The 20,689-nt window shown below is 33.6% G+C and overlaps 1 protein-coding gene across 1 annotated transcript; it reads right to left on the bottom strand.

The window, feature by feature from the left end:
• Nucleotides 1–216: 216 nt before the first annotated feature.
• On the bottom strand, nucleotides 217–6,786 carry LOC130827387 (zinc finger CCCH domain-containing protein 32). The gene is made up of 7 exons (XM_057693094.1): nucleotides 6,321–6,786; nucleotides 6,045–6,187; nucleotides 4,783–4,848; nucleotides 4,584–4,703; nucleotides 4,181–4,468; nucleotides 3,784–4,095; nucleotides 217–958 (listed from the first exon to the last, which is right to left on the bottom strand). The coding sequence occupies exons 1-7, from the start codon at nucleotides 6,391–6,393 to the stop codon at nucleotides 674–676; spliced, it is 1,287 nt and encodes a 428-aa protein (XP_057549077.1). The 5' UTR covers nucleotides 6,394–6,786; the 3' UTR covers nucleotides 217–673.
• Between the last annotated feature and the right edge of the window lie 13,903 nt (nucleotides 6,787–20,689).

Here is a 20,689-nt window from a genome sequence, read left to right as displayed (position 1 = left end):
TAGAGGTTAACTCTAAGTACAGTAAGACAAGGAAACAATTTGCATCACCGGCGAAATCTTCAGAAGATTGAACGACGGATTTCAAAGCTAAGGAAAGGATGCAATGGGTAAAAGAGAAACCGGTCTTTCAGGGAGGACGGACGAGTGCCATGTTTCGTGTGAACCCTCCCAGGTAATGTACCCGAGGCCTAAGGGCAAAGTTGATAACAATGTACCTCAAAAAATCCATAGCATTCCCTTGATATAATATCATAAAAGTGCTATTAACAGATGGGCAATAATGTTATTGTTGGGTACATAACCTGACAAAGGTTACCCAAAATGAGTACCTTACATATACTCTACATACAGAGTCTCGCAGGACAGCATAGCTTAAAGGGTATAAAACAGCTTCCCTTCATATCATTACTAAGTAGCAAGGACATAGTCTACAGAGCTACTTGCGACGATAATTTATTACGCGATATAAAGTTTTGAGCATATATGAGGTTATTTAACCCCTAATGTGAACGGTTTGATAGCACGTGAACACTTGACAACAATACAAGTACCTTTGGACAGGTGACTTACATGATATTTACGATATATGACAGAGATGACAATGGTAGATTGGTGATAAGGGCTGCTTTAAGGTCTTGAAGATAAAAATGGGCATCAACCGTGGAGTAATGGCTTAGTTTGAATGATGAGATTCGTCATCTGCTCCCGTGCTTCTGGTACTGCTTAATAGTGCAGAACTTTGACTGGGCCGTTGGATGTTAGAACCTAAAGCGTATTCTGGAAGAAGCTCAGTGGATGATGAATGAGGTAAAGATCCCGTCAAATAGCCAGCTGGTGTCTCGGGGAGAGATGAAGCTGATGGACTGTATTTCATCAGACTCACTGGGTGATCAAACTTACAGGTGGGCCCGAATTTGCAGTATCCATTTTGCATATAGAAGGTACAAGGCTGTGCTCCCTGTTCGGAAGAAAAGTAAATAAGACATCGATTTAGCGCATGCAGGTGACTATGTTTGGAAATATACTTAACAAATTAAACGACGATAGCAGTATGCAGTAATAAACTTCAAAATCAGGATAAGCATTGCCGGGGGGGGGGGGCGGGCATGTTCAAAGAAACACTTCTCATAGAATTTACTACGGGTAATTTCCAGACACTTTTTATTTATGTGAAGTTGCACATGATATTTGCTACCAAGAGTCAATCGGAAACAACCTCTTTAATAGGTTTATCACTTACAGTGGTAAGGTTGCGTACAATCAATCCTCCCAAACCCCACCCTAGGTAGGAGCTACTTAATGGCATTCAGGTAATGAAATGTTGAATTTCCATGCAAAAGTTGCAAAGCACCAAACATCACACATTTCTCAAATGGATTTGCAGCCCAGAGTTTTGATTGCGAAGGTCCATCTGAAGATGATAACAATCAGAAAAGAGCACAGGAAAATCATTGGAGATAATGGGGGCAATTGAGGTCAAGGATAAGAGAGACGGCAAAAATAGAGATGCCATTCAAATAACTTCGTAGGCATGGCTACCCATTTTGACTACTAGACGTCACATGAAGGTGAGCACATATTGTCCACACTGCAAAAACCATCCCACAGAAGAGGATTTAATAAAGAACAGTTGACCAACATCTAATGCCAAGGCCTCTGAACTACTAGATTTCCAAGCACTTCTTTTTCATTAATAAAAGAAAAAGTCCACATTTCTATTAATATATATGCTCTGCAAAGTTTAACAAAACAATATGGATGAATCAATGTTCAGTTATCCACAATTTATGCAGACACATTTTAGAAAAACGACATGGATGAGATTGCAATAGTGGACATGTTGCAGGTGGAAGTGTCATCTCTTGTGTACTACAACATGATTCACAGACATTGCACGTGAATTAATGGGTTGATAAAGATCCGTTTTATAAATGTAAACAAAGATATTTTTTGCATTTCTTAGATTTTACTTAGAAAATATAGCTTTATGAACGATAATCAGAATATATCAATAGATTAAAAGGACTAATATGGTAATGTTGTAGCTTTTGTACTATAAAACAATAGCGTATAACTAATATCACGTGTTGATTTGTCATCACACGTTATGTTACGGTGTTTCTGTAACAGATTAGCCCCAAAGGTCCAAAACTGACTTTTATTGATGATTAACAAGAACGATACAAGGGGATGTTCGAGTCTACCAAATACTCCAAGTGTATCCACTTAAGTTCCTAGTTATTTTCCTCCCTTTAGCATTCCATACTCCCCTCTATAAGATATGGAAGGAGAAAAACAAATAAGAATAAAGGCTAATAAAAGACCAATTAACATAACAACATAAAATAACAACTCTAACTACCTTTATTTAGTTACTTTGCTTTAAGACCTTATGTAATATCCTGTGCATGACAGTTTCACAGAAGGATATATTGAAAATCCATAACAAACATGTTACATTATGGAGCAACCTCTTAACTATTCCATGGCACATAATGGTAGCGCTTCAACAATCAACTTTTGCGTGTATTGTTTTGAAGGCAAGGAAATACCCTTCAGTGTGTGTTTCATAAAGCATGGGTCAAAATTTTCAGTTCATGGAGATATTGACCCACAAAATAAGTTGGGTTGGTTCAAAGTTCAGGGCAACAACTGGAATATTGTGTAACCAAAGCGTACCTCTATGGTTAAAAGAAATATTCTACAGGACAAGCAGTAGACTAACGTTATTCTGGGTGACACTGTTGGGTATCTTGAGAAGATCATTGTACAATGGGGTCTCTAAGATGCATTTGTAGAGATTATTTTCCACTTTGATGGTACACATTATAAGATAGAATATAAATGAAGATATTTGAAGGAAGTTAGAGATGCAGGTAAGGAAGATCAGATACGGGAGAACCGATTTGTGGGTTGTTATGTTCGATGAAGATCAGAAATATGCAAGGAAAGTAAAGACGGGGGATTATAAAGACTATTGACGAAATCCAGGACAGCAAAAGATGACTTGACATGGGAATAGTGAAAAATGACATGAATATGCATATAGCACTAGAAAAAACAAATGGAAGGATAGGACTTGTCAAATTACAGTTGACTATAGGAGATTATTTTTTATTTGGTTCATGCAACTAAGTGACAAATTAATATTTTGGAACTTAAAGAATTCGCAAAGTTGTTATTGTTCGGGGGTCTAAAAGAAAGGATTTCACCTCCTAGTCATACGGACACCTTATCACCGTCCAAATTAGGCTGGGGTGATCAGAAATCAAATTGTAAATCCAGATACAGAAATATTCTAACATAGTAGCATGTCAGATTTATTTTATAAATAGTGCTTCTTCATATTAGATTTTCAATAAAGAATAGCAAGAATACAATGTGTTGTCAGAGGTGAGCTACAGCTCTTCACGTCCCAAACTCAGAATAAAGATGAAACACAAACTAGAAAGTTCACTCTCAGGCTGAGATACTCAGAGAATTAAATAACCATACACTGCAACCATAGCATTCACCTTTGACTTGTACAGTTACCTCCAACCAAGCCCCAACCTTCTTCACCACCCCCCACCCTCCCCTTACACATCAAAGAAAATCCTGATATACTTAAAGTTCAGAAAACATCTCATAGATATTTTCAAAATCGTAAACCCAAAAATCTTGTGAATAAACGTCAAATCAAAGTCAACTATCAACAGAAACAAAAGGAATTTGCAAGATTCAGTAATCATTATATATCTGAAACAGTATGCACATGTGTACCAAGTTCAAGGAGAAGCTTACAGGACGTAGGGGCAGACCAAGTGGTCCAAGAAAGCAAGCTGCAGATGTACCCTGATCCGGTGGGTGATGATATTTACAAGAGGATCCATATTTACAGTTTCCTGTTTTCAAATAGTATTGACACTCAGGTTCACCTGGTCTCTCTGGAAACTTATGTTCTGTGACACCAGTGATTGACTGCCCAGCAGAAGACAGTAGAGGATAAGATCCAGCAAGACCAGGTGTAGAAGGGGATAGTGGGGTTACTCCATATACAGAACCTCCAGCTGCAGCAGGTTGAACACCAGGGGATAGCGCGGGGCTTACAGGTCCCTGCACCAATGAAGTCCACAGATCACTGACCAATGTTTCAACATCTTCCGCGCAACTTATAACACTAAACTTCATTAAAACTTACAGAATATGAACCCCAGCCTGCCATGGGCATAACTCCTGGAGAAAGGAGCACAGGACCGTAAGACCCTGGAACATACGAACCAGGTACAAGAGGAGGCCTAGCTACTCTAAAGCTAGGGGATGACCCTGCTGCTTGTTCAGGTACAGGAACTGAAGACTGCACCGTCGGATAAAATGGAGGTGCAGCTGCAGGCATTGACATGCCAGCTGGTTGAGGATGATGGAATTTACAAGTTAAGCCAAATTTGCACTGCCCCGTTTTCAAATAGTAGGAGCATTCTTTCTCACCCTGTCCAGACATAAAAGCACCGTCAATCAAATTTGTCAACATCGAGGAAGCATACTTAAATAAGTTACATGAGTTGAGTACTTTTTAAATACAAGCAGGACAGGAAAAAACAAACCGTTCGTAATGGGTATCCATGAATATTTAGAGGAGCATTAGCCAATGATCCACCAGCATTTCGAGGATGATGGAACTTGCAAGTAGTCCCAAATTTACAAGTCCCAGTCTTTAAATAGTACTGCATAAGGGGAAATGCTAAAATACTTGCATGAAGCATTTAGGGTGATTCAATACAAAGAAATGCAATTACAACTCACCTGACAAACAGGCTCACCAGGACGTTCAGGGTATTCTCCTCCAACTAATCTTGCAGCTGCTACAGCCTAGGAAAAATGAAAACCCCATTCGTTCATAAAAGAACTACTCACACTTAATCCTGTAACAATGTGCTAAGTAGGACTCTTTAATTCTCCTCAATAGAGTTTTCGTGTCAATTTTGATGAATTGTGCTATGTCACTCCCATGGTAATACTCAAACATATTTTTTCTTCACAGTTTTTCATTATCATCTAATATCATCTTTTCAAGTGATAACAGATGAGAATAAAAAAGATGATTGGCGTAGGATGACCATGATCATGAACTTTTTAAAATTATTTTCTAGCTAAGTTACATTGACATTCGTTATTAATTCCATCACTGAAAACTGACAAAAAAATTAGGTTAATAAGAAGAGAACACAAAAGGTATGCAAAAACCCAAATGAAAAGGCACCCTTGTTAGTATTATAAACCATGCAAGTACCCTAATAAACTCTTTCAATTCACTTACATTCACATTCCATTACCCCAATGTCATTAAGTGGTTTCCACTTAGAGTGGGTTTGGGAAGATCAGATGTAGGCAACCTTACCCTCGTTATTGATTTCTAACAAAAAGGTTTTTTTCCGATTGACTCTTGGTAGAGAACGTCATGTGCAACTTCACGCAAATAAGAAGTGTTCATGATTTAATGAGTTATTTTACTTTAGTACATTATAATTCGAAACCAAAGAAGTATAAATCTTTGGCCCCAACAAAATAATGGACATTTTTCAACTCACTCACATATGATACTAAAATCTCAAGGTGTTCATCAAACACATAATGCGCACACATTACTTTCTAAAACCCATGAAGTCATATTCAAAAGCTTAAAAAAACATATAATTTCATTGATTTCTACAAAATTAAGCAACAATCCAACAACAAAGTATATATTCTTTGAATGTTTGGAAAAATAGTGTATTGGGAAATTTAGCTTATTTCTGGGATTCGGGAAGTCAAGTATTTAGCGTAAGTGTTTGGTAAATTAGTTGGGAAGTGTTTGCAGATTTAGTTGGTTGAAACAATTTGTTATATTTTGAACAAGTTGCCCGTTGCCCCTAGCAGTGTGTCCAACCGGTCAAATCAGTCATATCAACTATTTGGCAAACAACCATTATTTGACATTTTACAAATTGTAACCCACAAACACAATGCATGTTAATTTGAGCACAAAATCAACAAAATAAACAAATAAAAAGCCAAAGAGAGCTCACAGCAACACGATCACGAGGGTGATTGTACCGACACCGGGTACCAAACCCGCAGAAACCCGTACGCATGTAATAGACACAATCAGATACTCCAAGACGCTCAGGGTACGTCTCCCGACCCGAAACATCCATCCTCCACATGGACTCTACATTATGCTCAAACCAAACACAATCAACGGAACAATAATCAACAACATTACAAAACCCTAAAAAAAGCACAAAATAGAAATGGGGAAATCTCAAAAATTGAAAATTGAAAAAAGGGATAAAATCAAGTACCTTCGAGTCCAGTATCCCCCCATTGAGCTGATGGATCCACCTCCGAACCCTGATTTCTACCGTACAATTCCATTTATATATCTGATTATTCAAGTGAAGAATCGAGAAAAAAAAATACCTTTTCGAATTACTATTAGTGATTCTTCTACTACCCAAAAAGGAAAGTAAATTACATCAAAAAAAGTGAAAAATTGGAGGTTTACAATTGAAAATTGTATGAAAATTAAAGATTAATAAAAAATTAAAAAAGGGGAAGAATGAGTGAAAAGCTTGATCAATGGAAAGAGAGAGATTAATGGAGGGAAGGAGAAGGAGATGCGGGAAATGGAAATGGAGATTTTGTCATTTTTATTTAATTTTTTTTTATTTAATTTTTCTCTTTCTCTTTCTCTTTCTCTCTCTTGAGATCAGTTGAGTACGGACTATTTTTGTAGTTTGTGAGAGTGAGTGTGTGTGAACTATCTTTCTCTCTCCTGTTTGGTCCTTTTTTTTGTTCTTTTTCTTTTTATTTTTCACTTTTTATTTCAAGACTTTGTATTTTTAGGGCTTTTTAATTTTATAATTATATTGAATAAAATGTGATGAGCCAATGTATAAATGGCACGTGTAAGTGTGCTACCTTAGTTGTACCAACTATTCTCCTCCTACCTTAGTAAGTACTCGTGTCCAAGTATGTACACTCTTCGCACTTTAAAGTTGTTATAAAACTAATTATGAGAAATCAAAATAAATAAATTTTTTTAATTGGTTGACATAATAGTGTAGCAATTATTGTTCATCAACTGATCTTATTTGGTATATATTTTTTTATGTATAATGTAAAATATAGTCAAGTGAGATTTTATTTAATTCATCTTAATACATATTTTCATAATATTAATTTTTTTAGAAATTTTTATCATATGAAAATAAAATATATTAACGATTAAAATCGTATATTGAATAGCGTGAAAAATAGAAGTATAGCAATTATTAAAAACCCAAAAAAGTATACTAGCTATCAAAAAAATATTTAAATAAAGTTAACGTAATATTTTTATGACAAATTTGTATAATACTCCTACGTTTGTTTTTCTTTTTATTTACTTTTTGTATAGTTTTAAAGTAAATTTTGAATCTCAATATATCTAATACGCATTATAAAAAATTTTATAAATTATGCATATGATAAAAAGTCCTATGCATTAAGACGAATTTAACAGAGATCTCATATTGATTTACTTTATCTTTATTTTATATATGTCTCAAGAACTTTGATCAAATTTATCTCTTTTTAAAATGAAATATTCTAAACAAGAAGAACTTTAAAAAACGAAGGATGTAGTAATTTGTGCTTAGCCTGATTTATTTTGTGTTCGTGAGCATAAATACATCATTGATATTATTTGAATATATAATTATGATAAATGATATCACTTTATTTAATCTTGAACATTATTTTGCTTATATTGATGAAAAATATATATTTTCTTACATTTATTTAATATTTTCTATACACTTTTCATTTTGGGGGAAATAAATGTGATTCCGACATGTGTTAATTAATATAATCCATTTAGTATATTGGTATAAATAGATTGGAACTAAAAAATTGAAATCAACACAAACCAAAAATATTTAGTTTGAAATAGGTTGGAATTAAAATATATAATATTGAAAATACAACATGATTTAATTTAAAACATCAAATTCATCTAAATTATGCATCTAGCCTTTCTTGTTAGGACTCAATGGAATTATGGTTTAAGAGATCTCTGAATTCAATTATATCATATCATATTCATCAAAAATTAGAAAATAAAAGAATTAAAAATTTTTCAAATGACAACTTAAGAAATCTCTACATTAATATAGAATTTAATTATTAGATGCTACTTGCATTGATTGCGTGACGTAATTTTGACAAATTATACATATTTGTCAAAAAAATTTTAAAAATTATCAACAAAATTTATTTTGACAGCAATTGTTGTTTATATTAATCTAAATTAGGTATTATAAAAATATGATTAATTATACTAACTTATATTTTCCTTACACCAATATTTGAAATTTAAATATTTCCATACCTAAAAAATAATGCACTATATATTTTCAAAAAATCTAGCACATAATATCTAAGTTATTAGCTATATTGCACAAAATATATAGTAATATTCAATTTTTGAAATTTGATTATTATATGTCTAAACCTCAAAAAATATTAATTTAAATAAAATTAATTTATGATATTTATGTTGTAATATGAATGTCAATAATAGAATTTAAGTAAAAATATTGAATATAAATGCTAAAATAGTATAATTTTTATTTTAAAAATTTAAAACGAGGCTACATTAGTTAATCAACTTCAGTTCAAAAAAGATTATTATATAGAAATAATTTTATTGGTTTATTAATAAATCTAATTTAGATATGATAAAAATATAATATTAGTTAAGATTTTAGATTAGTGTTTAAAAACCAATCGATTACCTATTAATTAATAACAGTATTCAATTATTTTTAACTTATTATAAACTTAGAAAACTCTAGAATAATTCTTTAAATTTGTTTTTATTTTCTTATTTAATGGATTTTTAATTGATAAGGATAGTTTAAATATTAGATTTAATATGATAGATTGTATATATCCTATGGTGAATTTCCATATCAAAACTCATGTATGTTTGTAAGGAGAACATTATAAAAAAGTTGGCAATCGTCTTTAATCAGTTGAATTCGTAGCCGACTTTAGTGTACGTTGCAAGCAAATGATAGCGTTGTCCATTTTACGTTCAAAACGAGTATGGAGTCTAGTAATTCAAGGAGATTATAAACACAATTTGCATGTAGTATATATATAATATTATTATTTTTGAAAAAATTATTTAGAATAATTCAATATTTTTATGATTTTTCTATAATAGTTCCATGTATAGATAAAGCATGAATAATTTATGGGGTATTTGTCTAAAGTAAATTCTTGTATTCAAATACCTGCTATAGCAAGTTAAATTTTTTTTAAAAAAAAGACAAATTAAAATAAATTATCAATAAAAAAAATAAATAAATATTAAAATTTTTAAAAAATTCTTATGTAAATTTTTAAAATTTTCCTCTAATTTTATATATTAATTTTCAGTTTACTTTTTTAATAAATTACCGACTATAACAGATCATTCGATTACCCGAATTTACTCTACGCAAATACCTTATAAAGTTGGGATTGTTCATGGTTTATAATACATGAAATTATTATAAAAAAATTATGAGAAATTAGATTATTCTAGGTAATTTTTATTTATACTTCTTGTATATGTAATTTAGAGTCCCAACTAAGGAATTGTGAATCAACTCAATACTTTTTGTCCTTTTAAAATTTAATGTATATGGATATAATTATTTTATTAATTTTTAAAGGTAGATTAATAATTAAATAGTGAAAGGAAAATTATTTGAATATGATCAATAGATATAAAAAGATTTTTGGATAAGAATAAAATAAATACATGAAATTAAAATTTAAGAAAATATTTTAAAACTAAAGTAAGGGATAATAAAAAGTGTCATAACTTATACTTTTTCGTTGAAATTTGAAATTTACCGGTGAAAGTGACGTAAAAGTATACATATTTCAAATTATAAAATACTTTTTACGTTTCATTTTGAAATACTTATTATAGACAAAATATTTAAGAACAAAAATAAACAAGAAAAAATGGGTTGATTATTTATTTATTTTATTGGGAAATGGAAGGGGGTGACCGGGGGAGGAGAGAACGTGAAATAGAGGCCTATTTTTGTGTTTTGTTGGCTTTAATTAGTGTGGGCACTCACATGAAGATGAGGTTTTGCTCGTGCTCCCTATGTTGCTCTCATTCTATGCATAATAATATAAAATGAATGAAATTTAGTCGAAACGGAAATTAAGTTAGAAAATAAGACAAAAATAAATAAGGATATAAATTAATAGTTAAGATGGAAAGAGTATAAGTTTATGAAAGTGATTACAGGATTAAGATTGAATCATTGTCAAAAAAGGGTGCTGCAAAGTTAGTACGAAAAACTAAAATGAAAAAATTATGCAAAAATAAGAGAGATATATAAAATAATTATTTTTAATTTATTTTTTTAAAAGGAATATAATTTACTTGATCTAATTTGATTCTAATAATTATTTAAATTTTAATTGTCATAATATTTATTTTTACTAAAAAAAATTGAAATTAATCGGATTAAAAATATCATACCAAAAACCGGTATCAACAAGACACTTTGGCTTGGTCCTATTATATCAAATATAAATATATATCTGACGACAAAGTATTATTATTTTTATTTTAAGAAAGGTGATAATTGTTGTACCGACAATTGGTTTGGGAATTTATGCTAGTCTATTTTTGTTTGTTGCTCTAATTTTTAAATTTGTTGTCCTTAGCTTTTACACTTACATTCTTCACTCATTTTAGTCTTTATTCCTAGAGCTTATTTAGTTGGAAGGTAACTTAATATTTTCCTTATAATTATAATTTTAATGAAATATTCTATTGAGCTTGTATTTGGGAAATATAAATTCAAAATAAATCAAATTTTCTTTGTAGCTTAGGAATTCAATAACTATATCTCTTCTTAGTAATTACAAATTATTGTGTTATTTATAAATATTTATAGCCAATCAAATTATATAGGTGTGTTTGACAAACGACTGATAGCTGATTGTTGTGATAAATTTGATTAGTCGATTTTTTTAACTGGTTTGACCACTTGGTTTTGAACCCGTTGCTATTAGCAGCTTGTTCAAAAACAGCTTATTCATAATAATAAGTGATTTCAATAAGCTAATTTCCAAACATTAGCATTGAATGGTTTTACCACACAACTCTATTTCTATTACAATAAGTTAAAACTACTCAATAAGTTGTGATTTGATTTATACACAAACAAGGATGGGGTTTAATCACGAGGAAAGAAGAATGTGAGGTCTCAACCCGTAAGGAAGATAAAAAGTTGGAACTATAAGACTTGAAATGAGGGCGAAAAAGACCTAAGATGACTGGAGGGCAAGAGAGGAAAAAAATATGAAGGATAGAGGTGTTCATTCGGGTGATCGGGTCGATTTCGGACAGGTGTCATTCGATTCGGTTGTATTTAGGATCAGCTATATTTCGGATGCGTGTTGTGATGGGTCATACTTGGGTCGGGTCGGTTAGTCACGGTTCGGTTGAAGATGTTATTTGAATTATCGGGTTAGTATCAGGTCGGTGTCGGTTAAAGTTCGTGTCGAGTTTCAATCGGACTCGGGTTGTCATCGGTTAATAATTGGTTCGGTTTTACCAGGTACAAATCGGGTTCGAGTATTTTTCAAGTAGAATTCGGCTATGAATTGCGAATTTACTAATTACTATTGATCGAATCAGTATCAGATTAAGTTGTTAGTCATTTTTTAATTGATGATAAGGTTCCTTTACTTAAAGCAAAATAGTGAAAATGCAAATCAATTAGTGATCATTATTACATTGTTACTTTTACTTGTTTGACCGGAAATTAAAATTATAAAGTTCTATCAACTTTCATCTAATTCGATTAAAAGTAGTTAAATAAACATTGACCATTGATTATTAACTCTAAATATATGAAACCATGTATTTATAAAATTTATTTTATTAAAATATTTATGACTTTATTAGAATAACTAATAGATGATTGAATATGAGTCAATCATACTTCTATGTACAAAATTGGTTCAGGTTTACAGCAGTTCGATCTAAACTTCGTTCGAGTTAAGTCGGTTTTAGCCGAATCGAGTTCGGTTTTGAGCATGAATTGGGTCGGATATGACTCGGGTCAGTAATTATTAGGTTCGGGTAATCTTGGTTAACGGTTACGTGTCGGTTAGAAAAATCGGTTACAACTCGGGTTCAGTTTTTCCATTTTCTGTTGTCAACCGGTTTATATATAGCTTCGAGTCGGGTAATGTCGGTTCGATAAACCTAAAAAAAGGAACACATTTTCAGGTCGGTTTACTTTCGGTTTCAGATCGGATTTTCGGTCGGGTCACTTTTGAACATCTTTAATGAAGGATTTATACTTACATAACGAGATGGTTGAAATCAGAATGAATGGAAAAGAAGAATCTATATGGATGACCATTGAAACTGATATATTAGTTCAAGTAGTCAGCTCTAAACTTTCGGGATTACATCACCTCCTTCCTTCAAGAAGATGGTGAGTGGTTGTATGAATATAGGTAAAGATACGAAGGCTTACAGCGCAAATATCCAAACAATGACATCCTTGACTTTTAAATCATCCAAAAATTTTATAATGATTTGAGAGCCAACATTCATATTTATTTAGATGTTGCAACTACATGAACTTTTAGTCAAGAATTTGATTGAAGAAATGGTTTTGAATTTTTATTGACAAGATAAGAGAAAATCCAAGAGGGATAGGAAGAATGAGTTGTGGGCTGAACATAACAAAGATAGTTTAATTAATCAACCAAGACTCGCACCAATATTACCTTAATTAGCCAAATAGTTAGATTGCTCATAAATAAACTACTATAAATACACAAATGGAGCAAAATAAGCTATATTTTGCTAAAATACGTCGTTAATTACCCAAAAAAATAATATAAACCGTATGTATTATAAGTGATAATAATTGCATTTATCAGCGCTTAAGTAGTTGATAAAGAACAAGTAAATGCAATGTATAACCTCTCCATTCCTAAGTCTGAGTTTCAACCCATAATACAATATTTATAATGACAATTGAAAAGATCATCCAAATTTTTCATACAAGAAATAAAATATTGCGTTGAATCCTCCTCCGATCCACCTCCTTACAAGTACCAAATTTTCAAATCATCGTACCCAATGTTTCCCGCTTATAGAAAACTACGATCAAGGTCTGAAGAAAGAAGAAAGACGGAACTCATAACCATAAAAGACGAAAACCCGCCGATCCTCTGAATCCAACCACGAATCCCTTATGGAGACTGTGATATTGTTATAGGACAAATAGGAGAGTTCACCCAAAAGACTAGCCTATTAGGTAGGAGAGTCCATTTGTCTATAATCCCCACACCAATTGCATTTTACAATTGATGTGGGACAAGTCACTTACCTTTCAATGGACCATAACTAGGGGTGTTCAATGGGCCGGACACCAATTTTGAGCCCTTGTACTGCCCGTTTTTAGAAAGGTCGGGCCGAAAATGGGTCGAGCCTAAAACGGATCTACTATAATTAAAATGAAACAAGCTATAAAAGAGCTCAATAAGGGTCGAAAATGGGCCTTTGTAAACAATATAATTTATGTATAATTTAAATATTATAAATGACAATGTCAATGAGTATTGTTAATATTTTTTTAATTTAATTATTATAAATGAAAGCCCGGCCTATTTAAAGCCCATATTAAATTTAAAGGGCCCTTATCTAGCCAGGACCATATTTACTTAAGCCTCGCTGGCCCATATTAACCTAAGCCCCGTCCGAACCTTATCCGGCCCTAAACACCTCCAACCATAAGATATATCCAGTCAAATCAAGATGCACTCAGATACCACAAATTCCATTTAAAAACTTTAAGCTCACAATATATATATTGTAAAATAACAAGACTAAAAACAATATTTATACAAAAAAAGAAGTTGTACAAAGAATCATAACAGAAAGTTGTTAGCCTTACATGACGTGGCACAAGAGTTTGAGGAAAAATCAGAAACTTAAGGAGAGCACGGATCAAGTGCATGGCAGCAGCATATCCTATGGTGCGCCTTAGCTTGTATATTGTTAACATCCCCCTCAAACTTGGGGTGGGATAAACACCAAGTTTGGACAATAATGGAAGGAGTTGAGTAGAAGGCAATGACTTAGTGAAGAGATCAGCAAGCTGTTCATTAGTAGGAATGTAAGCGAGGTGTAGGAGGCCTTCAAGAACCTTTTCACAGGTAAAATGACAATCTGTGGCTATGTGTTTGGTACGCTCATGCTGTATAGGATTGTGAGCAAGATGTATAGCCGACTGATTATCACAATAGAGTAACCGACTGTAAGTGAGTCAAGTCTAGGTCACCCAGCAAGCAAACAATCCAAGTAATCTCTGATGCAGCAGAGGAAAGGGCACGATATTCAGCCTCGGAAGATGACTTGGAAATAGTGCTTTGCTTCTTGGACTTCCAAGAAACGGGAGATTGACCACGCATAAGAACATACCCTGTGATGGAGCGTCTAGTATCAATACAAGAGGCCCAATTTGAATCGGAGAAGGCTTGAAGATTAAGTTTATCAGAGGCTTTCAAAAGAATGCCCTGGCCAGCTGTGTGAGCAACTTAACTGAGTGTATGGATTAAGGCATCAAAATGTTGGTCTGTGGGATGTTGCATATATTGGCTTAGAGTTTGGATTGCATAGGAGATATCAGGTCGAGTGTGGGTTAAAAAATTAAGTTTTCCAACAAGACTTCAGTATAGAAAAGGTTTAGAGAAAAGAGGGGAGTTGGAATGTTGAAGCTTGAGATGAACAGGTAAAGGTTTGAGAGCTCTTTTGAAATCAGTAATGCCACTTTCTTGAAGAAGTTCAGTGGTAAATTTCTTTTGAGAGAGAACCGTGCCTTCATCCAAATAAGAGACTTCAATCCAAGAAAAAAATTCAGTTTGCCAAGGTCCTTGATACTAAAGACTATGTAAATGAGCTTTCAAGCGATGAATCAGAGAGGTGTCATTCCCAGATAAATATTATATCATTAACGTAGACAGCGGCCATAGTAAAGGAATCAGCAGTATGTTTCACAAATAGAGAATAATCGTTCTTTCTTTGAACAAAACCCTGATGTAAAAGTTCATTAGTTAACTTGGAAAACCACTGACGAGACGCTTGTTTGAGACCATATAAGGACTTTTTGAGCTTATAAACCATGTTGGGAGGATGAGAAAAACCTTCAGGGGGGATCATATAAACCTCTTCATGGAGATCACCATGAAGGAAAGCATTATTGATGTCTAGTTGATAAAGAGTCCATTTTCTATGAGCAGCGACGGCTATAAGACACCGAATAGTAGTCATTTTGACTACGGGTCAGAATGTTTCTTGGTAATCAGTACCATACTCTTGAGTGTACCCTTTAGCCACCAATCAAGCCTTATACAATTCTTGACTCCCATCGGCTTTAAGCTTAATCTTGAATACCCATTTAGAGCCAATAGCTTTCTTGTTTGGAGGAAGAGGAACCAATTCCCAAGTATTATTTAAATCAAGAGCATTCAACTCATTTTGCATAGCTTGCACCCAACCTGGATCTTTAGAAGCAGTGATGTAGGATTTAGGTTCTTTCCATTGAGCTTAAGAAGCCAAGAAAAGTTTATGAGAAGTAGGTAAGTCATTTTAACTGATAAGATTGCAATAATAATCATGAAGATGTTTGGGTTTAGAAGAGGACCTAGAAGAACGTCTAAGAGGTAGTGATATAGGAGGATTGTTTGAGTCAGTGGGTGAAACAATAGGCAAAGGACAAAGAGTATCATGTGAAAAAATAGGTAAAGGACAAGAATTATTATCATGGGAAACAGTAGGGAAATGGGAAGGAGTAGGAGGAGTGTGTAAGGTAGTATGGGTTTTGGTGGGTAAAAGAAAAAAGGCAGTAGTATTTGAGGTGTCAAAATCAAAAGGTAAATGGTTAGGATATGACTCACCAACATGGAAATGGTATAGGTAGGTAGGTAAAAAGGAAAAGGAGTGCCATTAGTAGAGAGTTGCTGGTGATATGGAAAATAATGCTCAAAGAAATGTACATCTCAAGATATAATCAGTTTCTTGGTGCTAGGATTGTAGACCTTTTAGGCCTTTTGCCCATAAGGATATCCAAGGAAGATACACTTCTCAGCTCTAGGATCAAATTTAGATCTCCCTTGTTTGATAGTTGAAACAAAACATAGGCATCCAAAGGTTCTAAGATGATCATTGTTAGGTGGGTGCCCAAATAACTTTTCATAAGGAGATATATTACCAATGGATGTAAGAGACATGCGATTTATTAAATATGTGGCACATTGGACAAAGTCACCCCAAAAACTCAAAGGTAAATTTGATTGGAAAGAAAGAGCTCGTGCTGTTTCAAGAAGATGACGGTGCTTGCGCTCTACAACACCGTTTTGTTGCGGAGTTTCAGCACAACTCTTTTGATGGAGAATTCCCTTAGAATGATAAAATTTTAACATAATTTTAACATAGCACCTTCGCACTGTTCTTTGGCATTATCTGTGCGAATAATTTTTACATGACCATGAAACTGAGTTTCAATATGATTAATAAGTTGCTGCAAAACAATCACACTTTGATCTTTAGATTTCATCAAATACAACCAAGTGTTGCGTGAAAAATTATCAACAATAGTAAGAAACAAGCTACAACCAGAGTGAGTTTTATTATTATATGGTCCCCACACATCAACATGTAACAATTCAAAAGGTGAATTAGACTTTACATGGCTTTGAGGAAAGGAAATTCTAGTTTGCCTAGCTTTTGGACATATTGAACAAATAAAATTTTCTTGGACAACTTTTACATCCAAGTTGGGAAACATCAATTTCATTCTTGAAAAAGGTAAATGACCAAGTATTAGCTGCAAGAGCTTGGCGTGTTCTATGCAACTTTTAAAAGCAATAGTGACTATGCTTGCTTTATTGGAAAAAGCTTTTGTCATCATGAGTAGGTAGTAGGATATTGTCCAGTGTGTAATAGAGTCCATTGTGAAGTTTACCAAAATGCAAGGACCTTCTCATTGAATGGTCCTGGAGATAACAAGAGTTAGTAGTGAAAAGTATGTGCATAGCAGTATCAACTGTTAACTTGCTGATAGAAATAAGGTTGAATTGTATTTCTGGAACAAACAACACATTTTGAGAATTAATCCTTCTTTCAAATGCACACCACCAATTTTCTTGACAACCATTTTATTACCATCTGGTATGGTAATACTGTGGTCATTTCCTCTAATGTCTCTAAGATCCTGGAATAATTTGATAGTGTTGCACATATGATCCGTTGCTCCACTATCAATTATCCAATGTACATCATCATAAAAGGAAGATTGGCATAAAGTACCTGCTAAATTAGCTGAAGCATCAATAAAAGTGATTTCTTTTTCATTCACATTGTCTTTCTTCCAAGGAGCATAAGAAGAGTATTATATTGAGCAGGTGTAAAACCAGAATGATTAGCTTCCATGTGTGTAGCATTTTCTTCAGAATTGACACTATTTGCAGCAAACTTCTTGTTTGGAAGAGATTTGGTGGAGTTAGGGTATCCAAGGATCTTGAAACACCGTTCAATAGAGTGACCGGAAATTTTGAGAGCCATTTTTATAGTTCCTATCATGAAACTTCCTTTTATCTACAACAAAAGCAGCAGGCTCAGTAGGAATGACACTCATTTTACTGATTTTGTTCTTGCATAAGAAGTCTATAAATTTGAGAAGGATTAGGAAGCTCATCCATCATCAAAATATTAGTTCTGATTTGGCTGTAATGCTCGTCCAATTTCATCAAGAAATTGATGATTCTTCGATTTTCTTGCTGCTTTAAATTTCTTTTCGTTGTGTCACATTTGCATCCATTACAAGAACATACGAACAGAGGATCTACATTGTCTAGTTCATCCCATAGTGCCTTTGCCTTAGTATAATATTCTGCAATATTCGATCCGGACTGAGTGAGAGAAGCTAGATCTTCTTGAATATGATAAAGTTGCGTAGAGGAAGATTGTCCAAATCTGTCCTCAAGATTGATCCATACATCCCTAGCAGTGTTATAATACATCACACTTTTAGCAACTGTTCTTTCTAAAGAAGTCATAATCCAACCTATCACCATTGTATTACATCTCTCCCATGCTTTAAGATCTGATGAATTATCTTCTGGTTTTGGCAAACTACCATCAACAAAGGCCAATTTATTCTTGGAAACAAGACCAATAAAATAGACCTTTTCCAATCAGCAAATTCGGTTCCATTAAAAGGCATAGTGACAAATTTTAAAGTAGAATGAACGGACGGATGTATGTAATATACACTACCAGGATTTTGAGTTTGATCAAAAGAAACATAGAGGTGCTTTGATTTTGAGAAGCCATGAACAAAACAGAGACTTAAAAAAAAAGAAGAGAAAGAAGGATTCAAGAAGAACAAAGAAAAGAGAAAAAAAAAAATTACTTGAAGAATACACGAACAGAAGCAAAAGGTAAGGGATCTCAATCCCGCTCTGATACCATGATAAAGTTTGGAATGAAGATTGGATTTCAAAATATTCATTCTAATTAAAATGCATTACATTGCCATGTTATATATATATTTAAAAATAACAAGACTAAACACAATATTTATACAAAAAAAGAAGTTGTACAAAGAGTCATAACAGAAAGCTGTTAGCCTTGCATGACGTGGCATAAGAGTTTGAGGAAAAATCAGAAACTTGAGGAGAGCATAGATCAAGTGCATGACAGCAGCATATCCTATGGTGCGCCTTAGCTTGTATATTATTAACACAGTAAAAGAAATACCTGGTTGTGTAAGGCTCAAATATTGTAGGCTACCAATGAGACCTCTATATTCAGTAGGATTAGCAATAGGAGTACCATGCATTGCTAAAGGTGGAGTGGTAGGTAAAGGGGTAGCAATGGCATTACAATTATCCATGTTAATTTTAGTGAGAAGTTCTATAATATACCTTTTTGATTAAGAAATAAACCTTTTGGATGGGGTGTGATTCTACTCCTAGAAAGTAGGATAGAGAGGTCTTTGAGAGAGAAATGGTTTGCAAGTGTGTGTATGAATTTGTTTAGAGTGGCGGTACAGTTACCAGTGACGATAATATTGTCCACATACACAAGAAGATATATAATAATCTCAGACTTATTAAACACAAACAGTGACGAATTAGAAATGGTGTTTTTAAAACCCAAAGACATGAGAAAATTTTTAAGTTCAATATACCACGCACAAGGAGCTTGTTTGAGTCCATAGAGTGCTTTCTTGAGCTTACAGACATAGGAGGGGTTTGCAGGATCAACAAAACCATGTGGTTGACTTGTGTAAACATCATTCGTGAGATTTCCTTGAAGAAAGACATTGTTTATGTCTAATTGGCGTAATGACCATTTTTTACTAACTGCAATAGATAGGACTAGTCGAACTGTGGTGGGTTTTACTACAGGACTAAAAGTATCCCCATAATCTATGCCCTCCCTTTGATTAAAACCACGAGCTACTAGACGAGCCTTATGTTGAGTTATTTGGCCATGTTGATCTCTTTTGGTACGAAAAATCCATTAGATGCTGATTATGTTGTGAGATGGTGAAGAAGGTACAAGGTCCCAAGTTTTATTTTCCAATAGAGCACTCATTTCTGTTTCCATGGCTTTACGCCAGATCGGACTTTTCAATGCTTGAGTTATATTTTTGGGCAATTCAACATCAGTAAGTTGAGCATGAAGATTGAGTTTTGTGATGGGTTTAGAGATGCCTCGTTGAAGATGAGTTGTCATGGGATGGATAGAGATAGCCGAAGGTTGATGAAAGTGGTCAGTAGCATTGTTTAGAGGCTCATTTGTTGTAGAGGATTGATTTTGATTAGAATGATATGTGGAAAGTGGTGATGGATGACCAGTAGAAAGAACATCATTAATATGGATTTGGTCATTTAAAGGTGAAGAAAAATTGTTCACTTGATTGTTATTTATAAGTGAAGATATGTTGTCAGGAACATGAGGTTGGATATTGGGGTGTAGAGATAGAGTACTGTTTGATGGAGATATCGATATCTAAAGATAATGGTGCCCATTCATTAATAAGAGTTGAGATAGGTGGAGGAAGTGGTGTTTTATCTGCGAAACGAAAAGTATTTTCAACAAAATGAACATGACGAGATGTATAAATACAATTATTATTAGTGTCAAGGCAGTAGTACGCACTTTGAGTGGGTGAGTATCCAAAAAATACACATAGAATAGATTTAGGTTGAAGTTTGTGAGTGGTGTATGGTTTTAGCCAAGGATAACAAAGACATCCAAAACTTCTTAATTTTTGATAATTAGGTGGTTTTCCAAAAAGTCTAAAATAGGGAGTGTCATTGTTCAAAGTAGGGGTAGGAAGTCTAATGAGATAGACGGCGGTAATACAAGCATGAGTCCAATAAGACAAAGGCATATGTGAATGGGTTAAAAGTGTAAGGAAGGTTTCGAAAATGCGTCGATGTCTACGTTCGGAATAACCATTATGTTGTGGTGTATGTGGTGGTGTTGTGAGATAAGTAATATCTTCATGACCAAGATAGGATTTTTATGCCTCATACTCCCCACCATTGTCCGAGTATAATGTTTGAAGTG

This window comes from Amaranthus tricolor, chromosome 11 (assembly GCF_026212465.1).
Source record: "Amaranthus tricolor cultivar Red isolate AtriRed21 chromosome 11, ASM2621246v1, whole genome shotgun sequence".
Classification (NCBI taxonomy): domain Eukaryota; kingdom Viridiplantae; phylum Streptophyta; class Magnoliopsida; order Caryophyllales; family Amaranthaceae; genus Amaranthus; species Amaranthus tricolor.
This window is presented reverse-complemented; position numbering and strand designations above follow the sequence as displayed.